Source organism: Caretta caretta, chromosome 12, assembly GCF_965140235.1.
Source record: "Caretta caretta isolate rCarCar2 chromosome 12, rCarCar1.hap1, whole genome shotgun sequence".
Classification (NCBI taxonomy): domain Eukaryota; kingdom Metazoa; phylum Chordata; order Testudines; family Cheloniidae; genus Caretta; species Caretta caretta.
The window spans coordinates 34,776,654-34,804,021 of record NC_134217.1 but is presented as its reverse complement, the minus strand read 5'-3'; the positions used below and the strand labels follow the sequence as shown (position 1 = coordinate 34,804,021).

The 27,368-nt window shown below is 40.6% G+C and overlaps 1 protein-coding gene across 1 annotated transcript in view; it reads right to left on the bottom strand.

Annotated features, from left to right (window-relative positions):
• Positions 1–27,368, bottom strand: part of CDH13 (cadherin 13) — a 778,625-nt gene that overhangs the window by 116,082 nt on the left and 635,175 nt on the right. Inside the window, exon 8 of the mRNA XM_048817138.2 lies at positions 18,990–19,130. Within this exon, the coding sequence (XP_048673095.2) occupies positions 18,990–19,130 (141 nt within the window). The remainder of the gene's footprint in view (positions 1–18,989; positions 19,131–27,368) is intronic.

Below are 27,368 nucleotides of genomic sequence, written 5' to 3'. Positions count from 1 at the left end.
ACTTCAATTATTATTTAAGCTGGAAACTTTGAAAAGGTCAGAACTACTAACTTAGTAAACATGCCCTTCACATGTCTTCAAATAAGCACTCCCCCTCCCCCCCAGCTGGGAGTATAATAATCAATTAGCCAAGTACAGTGCTCTCTCTCTCTTTGTTATGTTGCTTGTTTGGTTACCAACAAACAAATAAAATACCCCAAATACTAATCCTTGAAATTTCAATTCAACCTGCAGCAGGAAATTCAATTTAAAGGGACATTTTAAGATTGAAAGGCATGGGCCTCAGTTTTAGGTAGGCACACACCTGTGACCATGTACATCTATCGGTATGCCTGCACAAAACCAGGATTTGCATATGCACGTGCCTAAACTGTCACTTGCAAATATGATCTCTCACACACACTTATGCACATGAGTTGTCCCATTGAACTGATCCCTCAGAAATGTTTTCTTTGATTTTTTGGGGGGTAATATTTCAATAAAATCAGTTGCATATTTGGATTAATACATTCATCTGCAGTGTTAATTTTTCTCATGCACATTGCGGTAGAATCAGAAAATGAAACTGACTGTAGACAAAAGTGAAACTGACTTGTCTATTTTCATCATCCATGCTGAATGAAGTACAAAAAGTAAACAGAAATCATAAATGTAATTTTTTTAAAAAAGGGTTTGTACAGTTCTATCATTTATCATTATCTGAGGTGTTATTAGTAACAAAGAAAGGAACTATGTACTAATGTAACCATGTGTATATGCAAGTTAGTGCCTGGACATATGCATGTAAATTAGGTGAGCATTCTATGCCTGAGTGAATGGGAGTGGCCACTGCAGATAAACAAAGTGAGGAGGATTGATGGTTTAGGAGGAAAGATGAGAGGTTCAATTTTAGACATGTTTAAATTTAAGGAAACAGTGAGATACCTGGGAGTGATTTGAGCCGGGACAGAGAGGGAGAGGGAGAGAGAGTAGCTGGGGTTCTGAGAACTATCAGCATACGGCTGGTAATCGAAGCCATGACAACTCTTTTTGGAGATAACTGGACAGTGAGGAAAGGAGGCTATGAATAATGGTCTCCCAGGAGACATCAGCAGGGAGAGGAAAGATGATACTCCACCAAAGGTAACACCGACGTAGTGGTCAGTGAGGCAGAAGAAGGATAGGAAGATAGAGTCTCAAAAACTTAGGTCTTTAGGAGAACAGGGTGGATGAGGGGAATAAAGACAGCAGAGACCTTGATAAGAATAAAGATGGAGGAGAGGCCCTTAAGCTTAAGCAGGAAGAGGTCATTAGCTATTTTGGTGAAGTGAGATTCGATGGAGTAGAGAGGATGGAAACCAGAATGGAGGGGGCTCTAAAGGAAGCTGGGAAATAGGTAGGTCCTGGGACTAGATGCCACAGTCAGGGTCTTGCAGATGAAGAAAAAGAATTAGAAAGTAGGTGGGGTTTAGAAAAGGTTTTATATAGTTTGGAGTAAACACCATGCTTGAAGGTGGAGAGACAAGAGCCAGGGAGGAGTTATTTAATGATGAGGGAGTTAGGAGGAACCCTCCTCCATGAAGATGGGAGACCTCAAATTCAGACACATGGAAAAAGGAAGGCAAGATATCAAGAAGATGGTAACATGTGATGCTGTATGATTGAAATATGACCATTTATATCATTAATATTGCCACAGTTAGGCAATTGCAACAAGTCTTGCACAAAGTATATCATTAAGGTGTCAATGGAAGAGTTATGATTTGCTAAATATGTTTATCCTGTTTAAATGTATGTATCATCACTGTATCTGAACTTATAAATATTGGCACTATATATCTGTATCCCAAATGTGTTCTTGTGGTAACACCCAGCAAATAAAATCTACATTGAAACCAGACAGCTTTGTGTGGATGGCCCATTAAAGGCAATTAACTCTCACAATGGCCCAGCAAGTATTTCCGCAGACACCTTAGACTCCAAGAGGCCAATGGCTGCCCCTGTGGGTCAGCAAGCCATGTAAGGACATGTGACTTGCTCACGTGACCCTGGACTCCATCTTGTGCCTGTAATTTTCCACAAACAGTGCTGTGAGCTTTGTTTTGGAACAGTGAAATTCCAAGCACCTGGCAGATGGTATAAAAGACTCTTGAATCATCTTCATGTTGCCTCTTTCCTGCTCTGATTCTCTGGACTACAGACTTCAACTAAAGGGAGCATTTTCTAATCTACAGACTGAAGACCTTCCAATCTTTAGGAAGTTACCAGAGACTTTACAGGCCAGCAGTTTATTTAATCACGGCTATAAACCTGATATAAGAACATTGCAATGATTATATGAATATAATCTCTGAACCATTTTTAACTCTCTTCATCTTTTCTTTCATTAATAAACCTTTAGATTTTAGTTAGTAAAGGATTGGCAATAATGTGATTGTTGGGTAAGATCTGCGTTACATATTGACTTGGCGGTGTGGCTGATCTCTTGAGATCAGAAGAACCCTTTGTTTGATAAAATTGGTATTCAATGACCGCTCATCATAAATTCTAGTGTCTTGGTAGTGAAAAAGGGCTGGGATGCCTAAGGAGACTGCATTTTGGACTTCTTGTTAAACCAGTGAGGTTAGACAGAAGTTTATTTTTGTTGCAGGCTTGGTTTAATCTACTGATAAAATAAGCACCAGTCTGGGGTGAGTCTGCCCTATTTCTCAGCAGTTTGTCCTGAATCTGGTATCTTCAGCTGTGACTCACTGAGGCATGGTGACATTTGGCATAGTTGGCAGGATCCACAGAACCAGGCCAATTAAGTTTTGGTTCAGAACCCCTGCTATTCAAAATTTGAAATTGAGACTGTTAAGGGTTAAAGATTCCTTACAATGGGTGGAAATGACAATAAAGCTATGTTTAGTCAAGTGAATATCATAACACACCCACAAGGAAGATATGGATGTGTTTCATCTGTATTACCTGTTAGCAGTGTGGAGAGTAGTGGAAAGGAGGGGAATATTCCCAAGCCTTTATCGATCCCATTCTCCAAGTATTTGTCCATACTCAGCAGCGAGTGCCAGGGCAAGGGAGAGGATATCTCCAATTGTTTGTCCGTTGTGAGGGGCAACTTGCTTGTTAAGAAGCTGTCCCTCTCTCCTAGTTGTCTGTTCGGAAAGACAGCCTGACTGGTGACAGTAAGGGAGGTTGTGAACAAACAGGGAGTGTCTCTCAGCTTAAGCCAGCTGAGAATTTGTTTGAGGTGGCTCTGAAATTGGATGAAACACAGGAAAAAATTGTTGCGGTACGGCAAAATTATGTTTCATTAGTTAAGGCTATGGCTGATCCTTACATTCAAGTCCCAGCTGGGGAGGGCAGAGGCACATCTTGTATGCAAGTTGAATTGCTGTTCAGAGAAGCTCCTGAAAAGGGAAAACAGCCTCACTGTGGATTTTGCAAGCAGCTTGCAGCACCCGAGGGGTGTGGAAGTGATTTGATTGAGTTAGTTCAGTATGAATCACTGTCTGTAGAAAGCAACAGTTTATTTGTTGAGAGACTTTTCAGTTCCTAACTGTCTTTCAGATGTGTATGGATCCACTGACCTTGCTTTAGACAGATCCAGTGTGGATAGCTTAAAGGAGGTTTCAGATGGAGTGAAAATTGTGAGGGAGTTTGAACAGCCCTATAACCAAGTGAGCGTGCTTAGCAGGTGCGGCGAGTTATATGGGCCCGTGGTGCCCTTGCTCCAGCAAATTCAGGCCATGGGGGCCTGGATCCACCAATGTTCAGGGCCAGGTCTCTCCCCCGGCCCCGCCTGCTGCCCTGGAGCATCCCCCTGTGCCCCAGCCTTGAGCCCCCTCCTGTACTGTGGACCCCTCATCCCCGGTCCCACCCCGCAGCCCCGCACCCCAACCCTCTGCCTTAGCCCTGAGCCCCTCCCAAAACCCTAATCCCCAGGCCCAGGCAGAGCCTTAACCCCCCTCCTGCACCCTCTGACCAACCCCTGAGCCCCTCCCACACCCCAAACCCCTCATCCCCAGCCCGAGCCTTCACCCTCACGCCCACACCCAAACCCTCTGACCCAGCCCTGAGCCCCCTCCCACACTCCAAACCCTTTGGCCCCACCCCATTAATTTTGTTATGTGCAACAATATGCAGGTGGGGTGGAGGGCAGGACTTGGACCCATTCTGGGCACCACCAAAAATTATACAAACCTGCCGCCCCTGTTGCATAGCCAGCATTCTGGAGAGATAATCTTGTTGGAACATGAATGTCTCCATGCTGATTCTTTTAAGAGAACAGTTTGTGTCTGAGGTTCAGAGAGGAGATTGGGTAGCTGAATCTGCAGAGCAGAACAGCTATGCAGTTACTGTCTTGAGAATGCAGGGGGTGGCAGGCAAACTCTCACCTCTAGAGACTTTGGATATGTCTTGTAGTCTCTTAGTGGATTAGAGTACATCTGGTTCCATCTGGAAGCAGAGATTGGTAATGGAAGGACATCAGAACCCTGATTCTGACATGCTAGTAAAAATGGATGGTCTTTAAGACAGAGTCCAGCCTTGGAATTGGTAAAGATGAATTTGAAAACTAGTATACAAACTAGTGTCTGTGTTGATGCAAATTACCTCCCCAACAGGGAGGAGCATAGCTATTAGCACAGAGGACACACTTGGCCAACCAATGGAATCTGTTAAACAAGAGAGCCCAGATTTCAACCCTCCAGGAAAGGGAGGAAGAGAAAGACTTGATCCTGCAAATGGAAGCCCCCACAGGTTAAGCCTAAAATACTACAACCTGAAAGATGAGAGGAGGAAGGAAGTGATGGAGCAGAAACAGCATCACTCAGCCTTGGGTCGGGAGGGTAATGACATTTCAGAATTCAGGCAGCCAAAGCCTAGGATGGGAGGGTGAACATGGGTGCACAGTGCTGTAAAGTCTGGGCTGTGCACAGCATGGGATTACACTTTTTCCCCCCCATGACATATGGCCTGGGAACATAGGGAAAACATTTGTACAAACAAATAAGTATTAAGTGACTCAGACAGCCGGTTAGAGAAAAGGACTACCCTTTAAGAAATAAGCATCTGGGACTCAAAGGCAAACAAGACATGGAAATAACATACACGGATCTGAATAAATTACTTTGCTGAATCATCTTTCTCAAAAGATACCATAATTGCAAAGAATTCTTGATGTAACTCCAAACCTGCTTGGTTTTTTTTTTGTTTGTTTGTTTTTTTTTTGGTTGTTAAACCAATCAACAACATTTTCATTCCAGTAAGTTCAACAGATGATCAGCCGTACAGAACTTTATTGCCTTGCAAATGGGATTGTTTCTTAGACATTTACCAACAGTTTTGCTTGAGTAAATGTATGGCTCTTTTTAGCATGTTGATTTTTATCAGTTCACTATTTTAATGTTCCAGAGCAGATGGAAAAAAGATATTTTGTCTAAATAATCCTGACACTTTGATTCACACACACAGCTGCTTAGCAAATTTTGCAGTAGCCAAATCAGTTTTTGTGTTGCTGACTGACTTGTCAGTGAAGAAATTGAAAAACTGATCACAAAAATAAATTAAAAAAAAAATCTCTCTGGAGCAATGACCTAAGGAGTCAGATAACTGTTATTTTTGTATGAACGTTCTGCAGTTTCATAACCCCTTTCTGGTCATATAAACTACAAGTACTAAGCTAACTCGCACATATTGCTATTAAATAGGGTTTTGTCTGGCGCAAATTGAATATGTTAAGATCTATAGTGGGTTATCTTGTTTAATCCCACTGATGAAGAGAAATTCTTACAGATGCTGGAGGTTTTTAGGTTGTATGGGTTTCTTAACTCATGGGATTAGTGTGATATTTTGCCACATATCTAACAATTCCACTAATAAATAATAAAATCAGCCATGACAGTGTCAAATACAGATAGAGTTCTTAGCATTTTTGTTTAGTGCAGATTCCACATTTTGGAGATGCACTTAGAGACAGGGAATCATAACCTTTTCAGTACATCAGTGTATAACAAGTGTTTCCATTAAGCTATAAAATAGTTTTGCTGGCAATATCTCAAAGCCAATAGAGTACTTAACAATTTGCCTTTGCCACCTATTCCACTTATTGATCCCACAGTCCTTACTCCCAATTATAAGAATAATATAATCAACACTTAGGCCACAAACCTACAACGACCTCTGCATGGGAAAACGTCTGCACCTGCACACTGAACCATTGACGTTCACAGGGCTGTGTGGAGGGCCATGTCTCTCTCCACAGAGAGGTCACGGCAGTTTATGGGCCTCAAAATATAGTACTTTCCATCTGTGGATCTCAAATAGGCAACAGGTAGAGCCAATCAGATTTTTTCCTCCCTGTCTTTAATTTTGATTTTTTTTTGGCAAAAATTAGAATCCTGAAACTCTGGCTGAAACATCTCAATTCAGAAACGAGGCTGTGGTGCCAGTTGGGAGTTTGGGTGCTCATGCTTTCATTGTCCTCCATGGGCCAGGTCAGGCTCCATCTTCTCAGGCTCCATCTTCCATCATAAACCACATCCTCCACTCTTGGAGAACAGAGAAGGTACATGATGAGTCCCTAATCATGGTGCACCATGTGAGATGTTGTTTGGTCAGAGAGCCCAGAAAATAGCAGAGAATGGGGACATAAAGCAACTAGAATTATAACTCCCAGAGGGCACTGCAGCGGTATATTCAAATTGAAATACAGTAGAACCTCGTACAAACACCAGAGTTACAAACTGACCAGTCAACCACACACCTCATTTGGAACTGCAGGTACTTAATCCGGCAGCAGCAGAGACCAAAAAAAAAGAAGAAAAGAAAAGAAGAAGAAAAGTCCAGTATAATAGTGTGTTAAATGTAAACTACTAAAAAAATAAAGGGAAAGTTTAAAAAAAATAAAAGATTTGACAAGGTAAGGAAACTTTCTGTGCTTGTTTCATTTAAATTAAGAGGGTTAAAAACAGCATTTTTCTTCTGTATAGTAAAGTTTCAAAGCTGTGTTAATATTAAATCAGTGTTCACTTGTAAACTTTTCAAAGAACATCCACAACATTTTGTTCAGTTATGAACATTTCAGAGTTACGAACAACCTCCATTCCCGAGGTGTTCGTAACTCTGAGGTTTGACTGTATTATGGTTTTCCGCCAAAATACTTCCCTTTTCAGGTGTTCAGTTTTTCAATCAAAAATCAAAATTTCCCACAGAAAGCAGATAGTTTTCAGGAAAAAAATTTAAATTTAATAAAAAATCCAAACTTCAAATGGAAAAATGTTTCAATGGAAAATTTTTGACCAGCCCTAGTAATGAGCGCTAAATATAAGATGGTATTGAATCAGACACGCAGAGACAGCCCTGGACTCTGGCCAGTCCCTTTAGCTTATGCTTGTCTGGTTGACTGTTCTTAATTTCCTTTTCTTTTTTTTTAAAAAAATCTACTCGCAAATTATCTTCCCAAATATATTTCTGCTTGATTATTTTCAAAACTGTTACTGCTAACTGTTTCCTTTCTAATTCCAAATTTAATACCTATGGCAAAGTTCACACTTCACACACCATGTTGAGGAAGCATATGAAGCTTCAGTTCTTGGAGAAAAGAGCAATAAATTGTGGATTTATGGCTTTTTGTTTGGATATTTGCTCTTAGTTGAAGCAGATGGAAGAAGTCTTCAGGGGATATTCAGCATTGGAATGGTTTAGTGGTGAGAACTACCAGCTGTAGTGAGAATTGCTGTTTTTACCACTGAGTTGTTGTTGACCTCCCGAGCATAACCAAATGGTTAGCAAAGACAAGGACTCAGACATTCATATCAGGACTTCTCAAATCAGCTGAACATGGCTAACGAAGGAAACTAGACAAAGGACAGGAAGGTAAAATAGTCCTTTTGAAAAAGGACTCACAAGAATACAAGGTTTTTATGTGCATTGACTCAAATTATAAGGAGTGCAGGGAGAGAAACACATCTGGAGAAACAGTGAAGTGCTTTTGTGTCTGTCCCTCACCTCCCAATTTAATACGGTTTGAACGATCATTTCTCTTCTTAGAGTCCTTCCTGTATTTATACAAGTGTTTTTTGTCTGCTTTCAGATAAAAAAGCATGCACTGTGTTGTTTCTTGTACCACTGAAATGAGTTTATCTGTAGATTAAATAGACAACGTTGTGTATTTCATGACCTTGGTGGAGAGAAACAAAGCAATGAACTCACCCTTCAAAAGTGGAGATAAATGTAAAACTCTGCTGCCTACTGCGATGCAGTATATTCTGCTCTAATTCTGTGATAAGTGGATGGATTCCATGTTGAACATAATTTGCAGAAATTCCTGAACAAAGTGCTGATACCAGTTATACAGATAGCTAATGGAAAGCCACATGAATACAAATTATTGTGTATACATATGAATTTGGAGGAATACGAAAAGCACTGATCTTTTCCAAATGTGATTTTACACTATGTTCCTCTTTGTTTTACTCAATGCATAGAATAAGTATTGACTGTGGTCAAAGAATTGACTGTGGTATTGACTTTGGGCCATTATAGCTGAATGTTTGTCACTGTGCTCATTATGGGCTCAATCTTGTATGGCACAGAGCATTCCTCATAGGTAGGGGCCATTTTCAACTCCTTCTGATTCCAAAGGGAATTCAACACCAAGGTTGCTCTTGAAAATCCCACTAGGCCCATGCATAGTGAGGTGCCTAAATACCTTTGGAAATCTGGCTGTAAGTGCCAAAGTCACTTTTGAAAATGAGAGTTAGACTCCTAAGTCACGTAGATGCGCTTGAAAATTTTATCCAATGGCCTGTCAATTGCACTAGAGATCAGCATGCAAATTAGGAAAACCCTTAATTCTTTGGACTTTAATACTTACTCCACAGAAAAGGCTAAATATTAAACATGACAACAAATACTGTAGTTTGAATCAGACTACTAACATTAATTTAAAATAAATGTAGGAATTTTTTCTTTTTGTTTTGCATTGAGTTTATAATGCATGCATACTTAATTTAGAGAAAATATGTTAATCACAATTTAGGTGTTACTTTCCTTACACAGGGATCTGATAAACAGCTCTCAATGTGACTAATAGGCACTTTGTAAACTAAACTAATAGGCACTTTGTAAATGGAATCTAGCTACAATGCCACGTATACATCTGCAGCTTTGCCCCAGGCATAGACATGAAAGAACACAAATAAACCAATTATGGGACTACCTAATCTCCTTTGTGTTCGACACATTTGTTGCACAAAGGGCTGTGTAAAAATATTTGCAGCACAGGTAAAACCAGCAAAAAATTATGAAAAGAAAAAGAAAAGGAATTACATTCTGAGCCGTCAACATGCCTGCCCCATCAACAATCCTGCCTACTCATGGCAGCCAGGAGATCAACATTTGACAATTTTACCTATATTTTTCCTTCCAACAGATTATAAGTATTAAATGTCAGGGACTAAAGTCAACATAAAAGCAAACTTTGGTAGGCCATGATGTTCTAGGAGGGGGTTTCCTGACGTGCCCAGTGCTCACAAGGATCTCCAGAAGTCATGGAGATCAGGGTAGAATAAGGAAGGGTAGACTTCTACCACTCCTTGTCCTTTTGGGTCCTGCTTTGAGTGCGGCTTGGTTGGACCCAAAGATGGGAGCCAAAGTGGAATTACATTATGAAAAGTGACTGCATAAAAATGGCACCTCCTTACTCCACTGACTTGCTCCATGTGTGTATTCAGAGCCCCACCTGACCGTTTTTTATACTCCTGTAGTCCCTGACAAGCGAACACAATGGAGGGAGAGGGTCCTGGATTCCATTCCATCTCCCTTATCACCCACAGAATTGCTAGGTTCCAAATACAGAGCCTTACTTACCAGCACAACCTTCCCCTCCTTCTTTCTTCTCCTTTTCTTCCCTGTCCCCAAAGAGAATGGGTTTGCCTGGGTGTGATTAAAGGCAGAATTTGACCTGCAGAATCTTTATTACTGTTGACAACATGCACCAGGCTTGATTTTTAGATCTGAACTGCATTTTGCAAAGAGATGCTTTTTTCATTTGTCAACTGAGCAAATCTGATCAAAGTCATAGACCCCCCCCCCCCCAACAGACCTAGAACCCGATAATGTCATGGTTCAGAGTGTATTTTTTTCCCCAATCTAAAGCATTTCTGTGGAGAGAATTTAATTATAATCCATTATCTCTATCATATTTATTAACACTGCAGGAACAATAATGATAATGATACTGATATATTTCATTTAACTTCATCTTTTACTTGAAATGCTATCCTATCCATTTAACCAATGAGTAAATGGAGACACAGAGAAATGAATTGACTTCGTTTATCCCGAACTGTGTAAAAAACCCAAGATTCCCAACTCCCATTGTCCATTGTCCTAACCGCCAGACTGGGTTTTCAATCCATTCTGAGCAGACAGCTAAACTAGTTAGCAAGATACCAAGGGACCATGTCATGAATCCATCCTGAGCTCCACGACATCTATCCAGCAAAATGGGATATAAGGAGACTTGAGACACCATATGGAAGGTTATTTTGTGCTTTCTTCAAAGAGATATATCAAATAATCAGCCACACTTTAGATAAGGTTCCACTTATAAATGGTTTCAGAGTAGCAGCCGTGTTAGTCTGTATTCACAAAAAGAAAGGGAGTACTTGTGACACCTTAGAGACTAACCAATTTATCTGAGCATAAGCTTTCGTGAGCTACAGATCACTTCATCGATGAAGTGAAGTGAGCTGTAGCTCACGAAAGCTTATGCTCAGATAAATTGGTTAGTCTCTAAGATGCCACAAGTACTCCTTTTCACTTATAAATGGTTTATTAAAAGGTTAATACATGATTTGTGGATGCCACAAGCATGTTGTAGAGATGAATTGTATGTGTCACAACGGGTTATAAGTGTGATGGCTTCCATCTTGGCTGACATCAGAGATTGAGGAAGAAACTTCCAGAGCTGAAAGCATGAATATCTAAAGCTTGAGCTAAAGAACCAGGCTCTCTGAGTAGAGCTCTACAAGACTGATATACTCTGTGGATCAGTGATGGAGGGAGACATGTAACACACTCTCACCAATGCATTACCATAAGCACATAATTATGAACGGTTATAAATCATGGTTATAAGCAACTGATTGACTTAGTGGAGTCTATGACAATTGATTAATCATTTATGAAAACATTAATAATTTATTAACCCTTTATAACCTATTTATAAATGGATCTTTAATCACACCTTTAATCCAAGGTGTGACCAAATCTCTCTCTTGGAGGCTCAGTTTAGTTAACAGGGATTTGTCACAGTGGGAATGTTTCAGTAAAGTTAAGGAGAGATTTACTTTATTTGTGTTTGGGCATGAGTTGGGAAGGGATATAGAAATCTCTCCCTTTTTTTTTTTTTTAACATGGACAATTTATTCTAAAGACAGTCAATTCCAAAGTTGAGTCCCCTGATGCCATAGAACTCTGAGTGTTTAAATGATTTAACATTCTGGAAATTGAGTAGATTGAAGGGGGTATTGGAAGGGGGAGAGAGAGAGAGAGAGAGAGAGATAATATATGGAGGAGAGCAAAGAGGACTGATCCTCACTTGGCCAAAACTTCTATATAAATTATCCCCACAAGGTCTATGTGTAGATTTTCCCGCTGCCATATGCAAGTGGTTGTGGGCGGTAACCTCACGGCAGATGCCAGCTCTCCCCAAGGTCCTGCAGAGGGCACCTTGCTGTTTCCAGAACTCTGTGGGGGACAGGATGGGTACTGGGTGGTCAGCAGCACATTGTTCCCCCCACCCACCCCAGAGCTTATGAAGGAAAGCTAATGCAGCCTTCCCATGGAGTGCCCTTCCTTTAAGAAGGTGGCCGAGACAGCAGTAGGCAGAGGAAAGCCTTGGCAATGTGGTTCCAATGGAATCACACTACTGCAGAAGCACAGGGACATCTGTTGATTCCTTGGGATCCATGGGAGGTGGCTTCTACACCCCATTTTCTTAGGAGAGGGAGAACAAACCCTTAACACCGCTTCTGCGGTGGAACAACCTGGGGCAACGCTCCTTGATATTTCCTCTACTGACTCTCTGGGCAGCAGCAGGCTGACCTCTTGCCAGAATCAATGGTGTTAGAACAAAGATATTACAGAGATGAATTAGCCTGCTTATAGCTTTGTAGCAGATCTTTCACCGCTAGCCCCTTATCACACACTACCAACAGGGACGTGAACCATAGGCTCGCATGCATGCATCGCAGGTACACAACGCGATGCAGTGCTCTGTCACCAACTGTTACAAAGTGGCTCAGAAAAAAAATCATGTATTTTCTGAATGCACTGAGTATATAAATAACTCCCAGCACCATTAGCAATCACTCAGCCTAAGTAATGCATTGCCAAGCTGTTTGAATATCCTACAGTAGGCAAGGAAGTTGTCAGATTTTCCAAAATGATCTATTCCTGCGCTTCCCTTTGGTTCATTATTTACTTTCAGACTGACACTCCCTTGGTACGACACAAAAGTTGAGCCCCATATCTTAACTTTCTTGGGGAAAAAAGGCCAAATGTTCTTCATGACACAGAAATATATCTTTGTGTACAGTAATAACTCTCCAAATTCCTTTTTTAAAAAAAAAAATCCACTAATATTAAACAAGCAGAGCCACAGTGTTTCAGAGCTCCCAGGAAAAAAACCACCACAAAATCCGCAAGCACTTCTATCTATATGCACTATTATTGTGCATATGGGCAATCACCTATGAAACTGGCGAGCAATTAAAGGTCTTGTGTACACATCTGCTACCTTGTTTGAACATTTTGGGAGAAACTTCTGAAATTTTATCCTTAAGTTTCCGGTCAAGACCAAATACCATTTACCTGCAAAATGCTATTTTTAGGCATTTAAATTGCAGTTAGATAAACCTATGGAAAGTATGTGTAACACCAACAGACCCCAGTCATCGGCAGGCGGGATCGAACCTGGGACCTCTGAAGCATAGTGCATGAGCCTCTACTACAAGAGCCAAAAACTGTCTGGCTGTTAGCTAAGGCTTCTACAGCAAACTCATTTTACTCTCTCTCTGAGTGGTCTCGGTGCCACTAGATGGGACAGAACACCACATCCAGAAGGTGTGTGGGTTACATATGCAGAGGAGTTTGAGAGTTTGCTGTTGAATAGCTACATTTTGGGCCTACATTTCTTGAGTGTCTGCCACTACTGCTCAGACACAATAGTGATCAGCAAGGTATAAGGACATACATCAAATGGAATAGGTCGCATACTTTAAGATAGCTGGATTTTGAGGCTGGATTACTGATTCATAAGCATTTTCATTTTTGGCTTGATCTCACCAAGTGCTGGGCAGTCAGAACCCAATCCATTAAAGTATTTGGCACATGCTTAACTGCAAGGACTTGACTTGTCCTACTGAATTCAATGGGAGCACTTTTCTGGATCAGGGCCAGGATGGTCAGCACCTTGCATAACTGAGCCCTAAAAACACCATTAGGGAAAACACCAACATGCTGCCTCTGCCCTCCATAAACATTAAGGCCATGACGGCAGCAGGAGGGCACAGTTCTCTGTCTGAGGAATCAGCATCCACATCATAGGGCATTTAGGGAGGAGCCACGGGAGGAGCCAAAAGAATTTCATCTATCAGATTTACTGGCTAAAACACCCCAGGAGCAGGGAGAAAATGACTGTGGTGGCTACTGCAACACTGTATGCACAGTAGAGGCTGAAGAAGTTAAAGTAGTATAGATTGGATGAATGGACGATAAGGTGGATAGAAAGCTGGCTAGATCGTCGGGCTCAACGGGCAGTGATCAACAGCTCAATGTCTAGTTGGCAGCCGGTATCAAGCAGAGTGCCCCAGGGGTCAGTCCTGGGGCCGGTTTTGTTCAACATCTTCATTAATGATAATGGGATGGATTGCACCCTCAGCAAATTCCCAGATGCCACTAAGATGGGGAGAGAGGAAGATATGCTGGAGGGTAGGGATAGAGTGACCTAGACAAATTGGAGGATTGGGCCAAAAGAAATCTGATGAGTTTCAACAAGGACAAGTGCAGAGTCTTGCACTTAGGATGGAAGAATCCCAGGCACTTCTACATGCTGGGGACCGACTGGCTAAGTGGCAGTTCTTCAGAAAAGGACCTGGGGATTACAATGGACGAGAAGCTGGATATGAATCAACGGTGTGCCTTGTTGCCAAGAAGGCTAACGGCATATTGAGCTTCGCTAGTAGGCGCATTGCCAGCAGATCCAGGGAAGTGATTATTCTCCTGTGTTCAGCACTGGTGAGGCCACTTCTGGAGTATTGTGTCCAGTTTTGGGCCCCCACTACAGAAAGGATGTGGACAAATTGGAGAGAGTCCAGCAGAGGGCAACAAAAATGATTAGGGGGCTGGAGCACATGACTTATGTGGAGAGACTGAGGGACTTGGGGTTATTTAGTCTGCAGAAGAGAAGAGGGAGGGAGGATTTGATAGCAGTCTTCAACTACCTGAAGGGGGGTTCCAAAGAGGATGGAGATCGGCTGTTCTCAGTGGTGGCAGATGAGAGAACAAGGAGCAATGGTCTCAAGTTGCGGGGGGAGGTCTAAGTTGGATACTAGAAAAAACTATTTCACTAGGAGGATGGTGGAATCTCCATCCTTAGAGGTTTTAAGGCCCTGCTTGACAAAACCCTGGCTGGGATGATTTATTTGGGGTTGGTCCTGCTTTGAGCAGGGGGGTTGGACTACATGATCTCCTGAGGTCTTTTCCAACCCTAATCTATGATTCTATGATGATGAATCTGTCCAGCCAGTCTGCAGTAAGACTACTGAACAAAACCCAGTTTAAATGTGATTTGAATAGTTGTCCAAAAATTGGCTCTTAAGGAGTATTTGCAAAAGTATCACTATTCAAGAATAGTTACAAAAACACTATTTGTGACATATACTGTAAAATCAGAGTTTATCAGGGGGCAGGGGGAAAGGGAAGAGATGCCTCAGGCATCAAAACATAAAAATCACCTTTAATGAACAGACAGACTCAAACAAAGCTGAGGTTATTTTGCACTGGGGATTTACAGAAAATATCTGTTAAGTGATCTAGCACATCTCAGAAACAGGAATGTAAACACTGGTTTCCAACTTGGGGGAAAGCAATAAAAATCACTGGACTTCCAGTGAGACAGCAAGATAATAAAAATTGAAAACATTTTAAGGAACACTGTACAATCTTCCACTTTGTACCTACACTGGAGAACCTAGCATTGCACTAATGCAGTGTCCAGACTTTTTATTAGGTACACAACAAACAACATTCACAACCAGATGCATCTATGGTATAACTCCAGTGACTTCCATTGTGTCAGACCAGCAGTGAATCTGGCCCTCATAATTCACCAATGGAAAGTGAACATTTAAAACATAACTTAATAGAGCTACCTTCATAACACCATGAAAAATAAAAGCAAAAGCTATTTTCAGTAGAAATTATATTGTGAGAAGATAAAGCAGGCCACTAAATATGTATTTGCTTCATAAAAGAGAAAGGGGACTGTTAGAAAATATCTTTAAACAGAAGGGAGATAGTTTGAAAAAAAAATACATCAATACTAAAAGAACCCATATAAAGCAGCCAATCTCAAAGTAAATAAAAGATGATAGCACTTCTAAATCAAATCATTTATTGTATTTGAGCTTTCTGCCTCAAAAGCTATCCTGTAGAAGCTATCTTTTCTTTTTTCCTTTCTCTTCTTTTAAACATTATTGTGTCAGTGGTGTCTTTATACACAGAATAAGTATACCACAGGCAGCAGCCATGCAAACATCTTCACACTACCCACCCCAGGCACTTGCAGAGGAATCACACGGGTGAGAAGTGCGGTTTGGTTTCTGGCTTAGATTTGTGAGAGCAGGCTTGCGGGGACTTGGGCAGGTACTTCAGTTCCACCCTGTCTCAAGTCAATGAACGTTCTGCACATCCTTAACAGCAAGCACACGCTTACGTGCTTTTCTGAACCAGGGACTCTTTGTTGCCATTTCACGCCTGGTTTTTAAGACTGACTAGTAGATATAAATGCGGTGTTGCTTGATGGGATGCTACATTGCTAGAAACTGGAAAGAGGCCACCAAAAGCCACTGAATTCGGAAGGAAAAAAATACTTTCAAGTACTATTAAATATGGACTGCATCTGAGCAGTAAATCCGATCTACAAATGAAAGCATCTGACTTATGAATTACAAATATTTTTCTGAGCCATCCTGTCCACTGGCGACATTTACTGACTTGAAATCCTGAAGGCAGCAGGTTGAAAAATCCCAGGATTGTGCTTGTTTTCAGCACTCAGCTTTACCAAAGCAGAGGATTTTTGATTATAAGCTACTATTTTAAACTATAATGAAAGGGATCAAACCAGGATACATTGCAAAAAATAAAAATGAGGACATCCTCATAAATAGGGAAATCAGGGAAAAGCATTTCAGATAGAGTGTAACAAACATATAATCTAAAGCAAAACTTTTCAAACCTGGGTGACTAAAGTTAGCTGCCTAAATTTATAGTTATAAAGGCAAATGGTCGGGTTTTCATTGAGATCAGGTCCCACTGACTTATATGGAATGTGTAGGTGTTCAGAACTTCTCAGAAACAGACTGTTCATTCAGTTGGAAATGTTGGCCTAAACTACCAAAGAAGATTATTAAAGCTAACCATAAAAATGATTTCAAGACAGACATGTAGTTAATTCTGAGAAGAGGAGGATTGAGGGAAATGGTAGAAATTCAGGGAAGTAGGCATGTGAAAGCCTAACTGGTAGCAATGTTGAATAGAATGGCTTCCTATTTTTATCATGTTGAGTCTTCTTGTGTACTTATAACTATCAATGGGGAGCCTATGGTTATACAACATTATATACCTATTTTAACTAAAAGTCCTAATGAAATAGCTCTTACAGGGTTAAGGGCCTGATCCAAGGAAATAATTCTAATAGGATTAACAGCCTGATCAAAAGCCACTATAAATTAAAGGAAAGGCTCCTTTTCACTTCAATAAGATTTGGATCAGGCCCTAGAAACTGTTTGTGGTATTGTTTAGTGGTGCTCTGGTAAAAGCACCCTGCTGAAAGCAGCTAGTGTTGTTGGCATTTAGGACCACATTTTTACTGCCAAGAAAAGCTGTTCTGAATCCTTGTTTTTCAGTCTGGTCCCTCAATCTTCAGTTGCTGACAGAATAATTATTAGAGTGAAATTGCTATCACTCTTTTGAAAATGAAACACTGCCAAGTGGATAAAATTAAACAGGGGAAAAAACAAACAGCAGCAAGAAGAAAATAATCGTTTAATAATACAATTCCCCCCTCCCTTTCAAAGTTATATTACATTCAGCATCTCTAGTGTTCACTTCCTACAATCTGGAAATATTCCTGTAAACTGCAGAACTTTGTGAAACTTTTATAGCCAAATCTGAAAACAGGTGGTTTTGGGTGTCAAACTGACTCGTGAAATTAACCAATGCTCCTAGGAATCTTTTGCCCTTTTTGGACAACAGAGGTGGGGGGCAGAAAGGGAAGGATTTGGGGAATGGTTTGTCTGAAGCCAAAGAGCTTTGTCATGACAGGGATAGAAGCTTAAAATGCCATTGTTCTACAGACAGGTGATGTCTTTTGTGTTTGTTTGTTTTCTTCCAGGCACTCAGTATTGTTCAATAGAATTCATCTTGTGGGGCAGAAAATTATCACACAGAACAGGTGAAATTTAAAAGGCATCAGGACCAGAGTTTCATTACCAAACTCTGAAAGCTGGCAGGTCTCAAAGGGAAAGTGCTGAAATTCATTGGCTTCTTGACAAAACATGTTGATTTCAGCTGAGTGTCATATTATCATATGACCCAGAGCTAGGTTTACAGTGATGGGACTCCCCGCTACGGGAGAAAGGAGGGAAATAGCTCTTTAGGCTTAATTTAGATATTATCATCGCCTGCAGCCCATTTCTGTGCAGTACTTTATGTTATAATGTTTGGGGTTTGGTTGTGTTCTGCCTTTGGAAATTATATTAAATGGTGTATGGAAGTGTATTGATGTAAGGGAGGGAGAATTTATTAGATATATCCCCCAGGGAAATTATGTCAACCTGAGCCCAAAAGCAGTAGGGTACAACGAGCAAACTTCAAGAGGGGAGAAAATGCTGAAGGGTTCAGAGACCGGGGACTCTGTCCAAAGAGCCAGAACACTGTCCAAGGATCCTGCAGTGCTCTGAGTTTTGTTTCCTGTGTATCAATTTCCTGAAATCCATGTAAGCCAAAGCTGACTGGTTTTGCATAGGCAAGGTGGGTTAGGTAATATCTTTTATTGGACCAACTTCTGCTTGTGAAAGAGACAAGCTTACACAGAGCTCTTCTTCAGGTCAGGTTTTGCTTAAGAAGATATACAAGGTAAGAAAACAAATGCTTTTGATCACCGCTTTTCAGATAAAAGTTTGTCCTGGGCATGATGTTAAACTCCATCCTCCACTGCCTTGTGCATACTTCTTGGTTGAAGAAAGGCTAAGGATCTCACCCAGATAGAAAAGGTGCTCATGCTGAAGTGATAGGCAGTTAGCAGCTCTGTCTAGGTTGCTCTCTGGCAGAAGCTACAACCTCTATGTCACTGAACGTCCAAACTCGCTCTGGCCTTTGGATTCTGGATCAGTGGTCTAAAGGGCAGACGACAGGTTTATGGTAGCTTCCGCTCCTCCATGACTTTGCCTTGGCGTATGAGCCTAAGGTCTTGGCAAGATGGTCGCAGGGATCTGAGGGGAGGTGCATGGGGTAGCTACCAAGATTTCCAAGCAGCCCTGTTTAGGAATGGCCTGCATGCCTCGTGTGAGGGTGCCCCTAGAAAAGGTGGGTCAAAGAAGCTGAAATAAAGCCGACTAAGTGTTCCCCTCCCTCATAAAATAATGCTATTTTATATTCAGAAACAGAACTAAGTACAATTGGATGCAAAGATTAATAGAAGAAAACTGGCAAATTCTTACCTCTTTCTTGGTGAATTCTGGTGGGTGATCATTTTTGTCATCGATAACAATGGTAGCTGTTGCTGTGCCAGTTAATCCCACATCAAGACCAGCCATGTCCTTCGCTTCTATAATAAGCTCATACTTAGGGTTTTCCATCGTCTGGAAAAAAAAATTGAGAGATCAAAAATTCAGTTTCCTCTACTTCAGACATCAAGAGCAACAACAACAAAATACAATTTGGTCTGATACAATATAGGCCAAACATTTATTTGAGTTACTGCTTTACTGAGAGAGTGTGGCTCTCCCCTGGGCTCCAGGGACTGGGATGACAAATTTTATCTAAAATACAATATGAAGCAAGATATAATGGGTTTATGTTTGTGAACAGTGTATAAGCTACACAATTATTCAACTGTATGGTGAAATGGGACAGAAATTAAAATATTCCCAGGTTTTATGGGTAGAGTTTCACTTCAATGCACCAATATTTAGTCACATGATGTGTTAATGTTATGATAGTTATATAATTAAATCCTAAAGTCACATACCGAATATAAACTCACACTTTATTGTATTAAGCCTAATGTCTTCTGCACATAGTATTTTAAATGGTAATCCAAATATTCAGAAGTAATAGAAGTAGGAAAGCAATATCTTTGCACAAAAGAATTAGATATGGTGACATTAGCGCATCAGATCTATCTAACCATCCAGTTTTTATGCCATGCTCATCATCTGAGTACCTACCCATCAAAGAACTAGAGAGCAGCAGGTCTCCATGCTCGTGCTGCAGCACAACCTGTTCTCAAGTCCCATCCCATCCCACCTTTCCAATGCTGGCCATAACTTAAAAGCCAAAATGGGGCCCAGAGTGAATTCCACACTGGGCATCCACAGTGTTCTCAATTCACCTTTTGTGCTGGGCATGGAAGCATAGATGGTTGGCTGCCAGAGAAAAGGTTACTGTTATATATCATCAAATGGAATTACTATTCGGTGCCTAAACCTGCTCCCATTGAACTCATAAACCATTTTAACAGGTTTCAAAGGGGTAGCTGTGTTAGTCTGTATCAGTAAAAACAATGAGGAGTCCTTGTGGCCCCTTAGAGACTAACACATTTATTTGGGCATAAGCTTTCGTGGGCTATAACCCACTTCATCAGATGCATGGAGTGAAAAATACAGTAGGCAGGTATAAATAAACAGCACATGAAAAGATGGGAGGTGCCTTACCAAGTGGGGGGTCACTGACTTCACTGAAGACAGGAATGGGCCCTTCTTAAAATGAGTATTTTCCCTACTTGTATGAAAGCCCTGGCTGGGATGATTTAACTGGGAATTGGTCCTGCTTCGAGCAGGGGGTTGGACTAGATGACCTTCAGGGGTCCCTTCCAACCCTGAGATTCTATGATTCTATGGTCTCATGTGGGACCATCTATCTATCAACCATAGGTGTTGCATTGTCCATGGAGAACAAAGATGGAGAGGTGCTGTAGTCACCTTTAATGTTATGTAGTAGGAATATCTTGCATGCTCAATAACTGTGTTCAGACATGTATCTGGAGTGCTGTCATAAAGGGAGCCAATTGGTGCTGAGTTCCATGCTGCAGAGAAAACAAATGCGTCCCCGAGCCCCTCCAAATACCATCACTGCCTCACACAGCAGAACTGTAGCGCCTGGGACACAATTTGTCCCCCAGCAATTAACCCCCTGCCATTTAAAATTAAAAAAGCCTCTTTGACTATCACTTAACAAGCCAAGCTCCCAAGACAGCCTCTTTGCAGCTAAGAGCTCACTGCCAGGGTCCTCCAAATTACACACTGTGCAGCCCATTTTATAAAAAAGACAGCCTTTCATGGGGATTTTCCCTTGCCAAACCCCAAAGCACCCATGTTTTGGTTCTCAAAACATCTGCAGGCCACCAGGAAAGGTTCCAAAGGCAACTGGTCAATACCATGGTTCAGTAAGAATCTTGCCGTTCAGGCAGCCCAAACTAGGAGAGATGCTAAACACTGAAAACATAGTTTTGTAGAAAACCTTCAGCTATTAAGCCTTAAAATCCCACCTATCCTGCAAGAGGTGTGTGCCCTTTTACATAGAAACTAAATGTTATTGCATGCAGTTCATTATGGACGGCAGAAAATCCCCTACTGGGATTTTAAGGCTCCAGGACAGTATATAATTGTACATATAGCAATATCACTGCAGTATCCATGACTCAGGGAATGATCCTGGGTATAAGTATAAGGCTGGGCAAAATTCACAGAATTTCATTTTAAAAATGTTCAGTTGTTTCTTTTCAGGCTGTATTGGAAACCCCACCCTCCACTCCCCCCTGCAAATTTAGCTTTCTTCATTATTTTGAAAAAATGGCTATTATTGCATAGAAAACTTGCAAAATCATGTCTTATTTCATGTTAACTGGAAAAATAGGCCTATTTATGTTTAAAATGGGTCATTTTTTTTTATTTGAAAGCTGGCCCATTTTCCATTGAAAAGGCGTCCATTAGCGGTAGGAAATAGTGCATGTCTCAGCAGATATTTCCAAGACAAGAGTCCAGTGTTCAAGCTCACATTGAAATGTGTAAAACATTGAGCTTTGAGTCGCATTTCATATTATTATGAATACTTCACACTTCTCTGCAGTGCAGCAGTTTATGCATCTAGTCCTGTCACCCTGCTGTGTTAGAAAAAAAGCAACTCCTGGCATATCCTACCCGAGAGAAGAAGTGTGACCCAATTAGATTCCCTTTACACTAAAATATTGTATTTGAGGTTCTTTTCAGCATTTCTCATATTTCTAGAATATAATAGCTCAACTCACTAGTTCGTACTTATTAGCAGTTAACTTTGCCTATGTGATTGTCAAGTATATTTAAGAGACATCTTTCTTTTTCTCTCTCCATTGAAAAGTCCCTTTGAAGTTGTTAAGGACATTGAAACAAATAGTAACACTTAGCTTCTCTCTAATAGCTTTCATTTGATAAGTGCCTTGCAAACATTATCTAATTATAAAAAGCCCACGAGTGTAGGAGGATCCTCGGCTGGGAAATCTGGTTGATGTAAGACCCTTTCACCATGTGGGAGTAAGCCACAGCATAGCTCTGAATCAGGACCTATATTTTATGCTGTTCAATAATATGAATATAACCAACAGAAATCAATTCTGTGTGGGCTCTGGCAAGACAAGTAAGGGGAGGCCTTGAGAGCCAGTAAGTTCCAGAGAAGAAAAGGAGTACTTGTGGCACCTTAGAGACTAACCAATTTATTTGAGCATGAGCTTTCGTGAGCTACAGCTCACTTCATCGGATGCATACCGTGGAAACTGCAGCAGACTTTATATATACACAGAGAATATGAAACAATACCTCCTCCCACCCCACTGTCCTGCTGGTAATAGCTTATCTAAAGTGATCATCAAGTTGGGCCATTTCCAGCACAAATCCAGGTTTTCTCACCCTCCACCCCCCCCACACAAATTCACTCTCCTGCTGGTGATAGCCCATCCAAAGTGACAACTCTTTACACAATGTGCATGATAATCAAGTTGGGCTATTTCCTGCACAAATCCAGGTTTTCTCACATCCCCCTCACCCCCATACACACACAAACTCACTCTCCTGCTGGTAATAGCTCATCCAAACTGACCACTCTCCAAGTTTAAATCCAAGTTAAACCAGAACATCGGGGGGGGAGGGGGTAGGAAAAAACAAGAGGAAATAGGCTACCTTGCATAATGGCTTAGCCACTCCCAGTCTCTATTTAAGCCTAAATTAATAGTATCCAATTTGCAAATGAATTCCAATTCAGCAGTTTCTCGCTGGAGTCTGGATTTGAAGTTTTTTTGTTTTAAGAAAGCGACCTTCATGTCTGTGATTGCGTGACCAGAGAGATTGAAGTGTTCTCCGACTCTGGTCACGCAATCATAGACATGAAGGTCGCTATCTTAAAACAAAAAAACTTCAAATCCAGACTCCAGTGAGAAACTGCTGAATTGGAATTCATTTGCAAATTGGATACTATTAATTTAGGCTTAAATAGAGACTGGGAGTGGCTAAGCCATTATGCAAGGTAGCCTATTTCCTCTTGTTTTTTCCTACCCCCTCCCCCCCCCCCGATGTTCTGGTTTAACTTGGATTTAAACTTGGAGAGTGGTCAGTTTGGATGAGCTATTACCAGCAGGAGAGTGAGTTTGTGTGTGTATGGGGGTGGGGGGGATGTGAGAAAACCTGGATTTGTGCAGGAAATAGCCCAACTTGATTATCATGCACATTGTGTAAAGAGTTGTCACTTTGGATGGGCTATCACCAGCAGGAGAGTGAATTTGTGTGGGGGGGTGGAGGGTGAGAAAACCTGGATTTGTGCTGGAAATGGCCCAACCTGATGATCACTTTAGATAAGCTATTACCAGCAGGACAGTGGGGTGGGAGGAGGTATTGTTTCATATTCTCTGTGTATATATAAAGTCTGCTGCAGTTTCCACGGTATGCATCCGATGAAGTGAGCTGTAGCTCACGAAAGCTCATGCTCAAATAAATTGGTTAGTCTCTAAGGTGCCACAAGTACTCCTTTTCTTTATGCGAATACAGACTAACACGGCTGTTACTCTAAGTTCCAGAGCATCACTCTCCTGATTTCTGAACTTGTCAATGGTCATTTATAGGACATCTGCATAATTGAGGAGGAAGAATTGTTCCAGGTGCTGCAGGGAGGGCAAACTAGGAGCAATTACATGAAGTTGTGCAAGGAGTAATTCAGCCTCAGATGCGGGGGAGGAGGGGGAAACAAACAAACAAAAACAAACCCAAAACACATTTTGCAGTACGAGTAGTCTGACTATGGAACAACCTTTTCATCTGTGAAACTCCATTGCTGCAGATATTCAAAGATGGTCTAGGTAAAACATTTATGAATATCAGCAAGGACAATAATTGATATTTGTGGGGGTGGATGGGATTATTATCCATTTCTGTGTGATTATATGGTTTAAAAGATATGGCATTCCAGATGGCGGTCTTAACAGGAAAAAAATAATTTTTCTAACCCTTTTCCAGCCTTTATCCAATAATGTTTATTCGTATTTCCTTTTGCTTTTTATAAGCACAAGTTATACCTTCACTCCCTCGGTTGAATCGGCTTCATTTGGTGGTGGGTCTTGAATGTGCTTAGCTCTGTCGCCTATGTTAGTCCTCATCAGCTAATAACAGTAGCTAATTAATCAAATACTATTGTTCTGGCAAAAACAATGCATTTATGATTGAAAATGACAATCTGTAAACTGCATTAAGAACCCAAAGAACACTTGAGAAAGACAAGCTGCTCAGTACACTTAGTAAATCCTAAGAATGTCATCATTTTGCCATTCTGTCCACGTATGAACTGAAAAACAGATGAGGTACATCACTCTGAACAAATATTTACAAAAAAATTAGTACCTAGTATACCTTTGCAGGAAGGTATCAAGATCAGGAATTCCAGAGATTTTTTTGGACAAGATCAAGTTTTGCTCAGAACAATGTTTAAAAACTGAGCAACCCATAATGATCAGATAGGAAAATATATTACATCAAATATTTGTTAGAAAAATCAGTCACCACCAGGATGTTGCCTCATTCAGAATAAAGTACTTGCATAGCAAGGGCATTTTATTGGAAAATATCTCACCAATATCAGGTACATGTAATCAGCAAAGTGATACTGAAGGCTAAAGATTTGAGTTTAAATGTTGTATTAAATACTTTCAAACAAGGGAGATGTGAGGTCCCAGTGTATCCAACCTTCTCCAAAGTTTGGGCGTACAAGTACACATATGTGAAAGGTAAGTTGCACTGACGGTAACTGAATTTCAATAAGAGTAATAGAGGAAGAAGAAATTCAATACACTGGATAATTGCAAGATATGTATCAATTGGAAACATCTTAACCTATTGAAATAGGTCATTTTGATTTAATCATTTGGGAAGCGATGGTTGACTTTTAACAGCTTCAAATGGTTGCACCACAGCAGGTTCCATTTTGATAAGCCAGTAAAAGTAGAATATTTATCTGAATCTTGGAGTCTGACAAAATGGGCCTTGTAATCTAAAGAGAAAAGGTTCTCTTGTAAAATTTCTACACTGGGACCAGTAAACGCCGTGACATTTTAAATATTCCAGTACTTATGCAGTTGGGCCTTTTTTAGAACCTGGACGTTAGGAGACATTGCAATGAATAATATTTTTGACACCCTTTTTTGAATCTGAGAAGATTTGGTTATTATTATTAATAAAATAAGATAATAATAATAATAAAATTGATGGCACTGTAATTTTCAAGATAGAATGAAACTTCTTGACTACATATAGAAAGGTATGGACCAGAAGATAATTTAAACCCAGATCCAAACCTTCTTCAAGAAACTGTTAAGTGACTTACCTAAAGTCACAAGGTAGCAGAACTGGGGCATTTGGAGATCATCTTTTGTTCATATGCAATATGCAAAATATATTGTAAAAATTCCTAGAATACTATGAATCAATTGTTCTCAACCTTTCCAGACTACTGTACTTCTTTCAGGTGTCTGATTTGTCTTGGGTACTTCAAGTTTCACCTCACTTAAAAACTAGTTGCTTACAAAATCAGACCAGCTAGCTTAATTTCAGTACCCGAAAACATAATGGAGCAAAGAATTAAGCAATCAATAAGGTGATAAGTAACAGTCAGCATGGATTTATTTGTCAAGAACAAATCATGTCAAACCAACCTAGTAGCTTTCTTTGACAGGGTAACAAGCCTTCTGGATAGATGGGAAGCAGCAGATTTGGTATATCTTGACTTTAGTAAGGCTTTGATACTGTCTTGCATGACCTTCTCATAAACAAACTAGGGAAAAACCACCTAGATGGAGCTACTATAAGGTGGGTACATAACTGGTTGGAAAATTGTTCCCTGAGAGTAGTTATCCATGGTTCACAGTCAAGCTGGAAGGGAATATCAGTTCTGGGTCTGGTTCTATTCAATATCTTCATCAGTGATTTAGATAGTGGTATAGAGAGTACACTTGTGGAGATACCAAGCTAGGAGGGGTTTCAAGTGCTTTGGAGGATAGCATTAAAATTCAAAAAGATCTGGACAAAAGTGAAGAAATGGTCTGAAGTAAATAGGATGAAATTCAATAAGGAAAAATGCAAAGTACTCCATTTAGGAAGGTACAATCAGTTGCACACATACAAAATAGGACTGCCTAGGAAGGAGTACTGCAAAAAGCAATCTGGGAGTCATAGTGGAGCTAAATATGAGCCAACAGTGTAACACGGTTGCAAAAAAAGCACACATCACTCTGGGATGAATAAGCTGGAGTGTTGTAAGCAAGACACGAGAAGTAATTCTTCTGCTCTGCACTGATTTGGCCTCAACTGGAGTATTGTGTCCAGTTTTGGGCACCACATTTCAGGAATGATGTGGACAATTGGAGAAGGACAGAGGAGAGCAACATATATGATTAAAGGTTGAGAAAACATGACCTATAATGAAAGATTTTAAAAATTGGGTTTGTTTAGTCTGGAGAAGAGAAGATTGAGGGGAGACATGATAATAGTTTTCAAGTACATAAAATATTGCTAAAAGGAGGACTTGGAGGGATAAAAATTGTTCTTATTAACCTCTGAGGATAGGACAAGAAGTAATGGGCTTAAATTGCAGCAAGGGTGGTTAAGGTTGGCATTAGGAAAAACTTCCTACCTGTCAGGGTGGTTAAGCCCTGGAATAAATTGTCTAGGGAGGCTGTGGAATCTCCATCACCAGAGATTTTTAAGTGCAAGTTAGACAAACATCTGTCAGGGATGGTTTAGATAATACTTAATCCTGCCATGAGTGCAGAGGACTGGACTGGACGACCTCTCAAGGTCACTTTCAGTCCTATGATTCTATGATAAAAATACAAAAGTGTCGCAGAACACTATTACGGAAAAATTGCTGACTTTCTCATTTTGTCAGTATGAAATTTTAGTTTGTACTGACTTCGCTAGTGCTTTTTATGTAGCCTGTTGTAAAACTAGACAAATGTCTATATGAGTTGAGGTATCTCCTGTGGACCCCCAGGAATACGTGGACCTTTGGCTGAGAACCACTGCTATGAATGATTCTTAGGAAGTGAGCTGTAGCTCACGAAGCTCATGCTCAAATAAATTGGTTAGTCTCTAAGGTGCCACAAATACTCCTTTTCTTAGGAAGCTGAATCCTGGGGATCAAATATCTGAAGTGGCCCTTAAATTTTATTTATATAGGATGCAAAAAGGAAACATGCCTATCTGTGCAGCTCCCTCAGAATCTCCCGCCCCCCAAAAGAGAAGTAATTGTTGTTATTAATTATTTATATTGCTGTAGTACCTGGAAACGCCAACTGAGATCAGAACCCC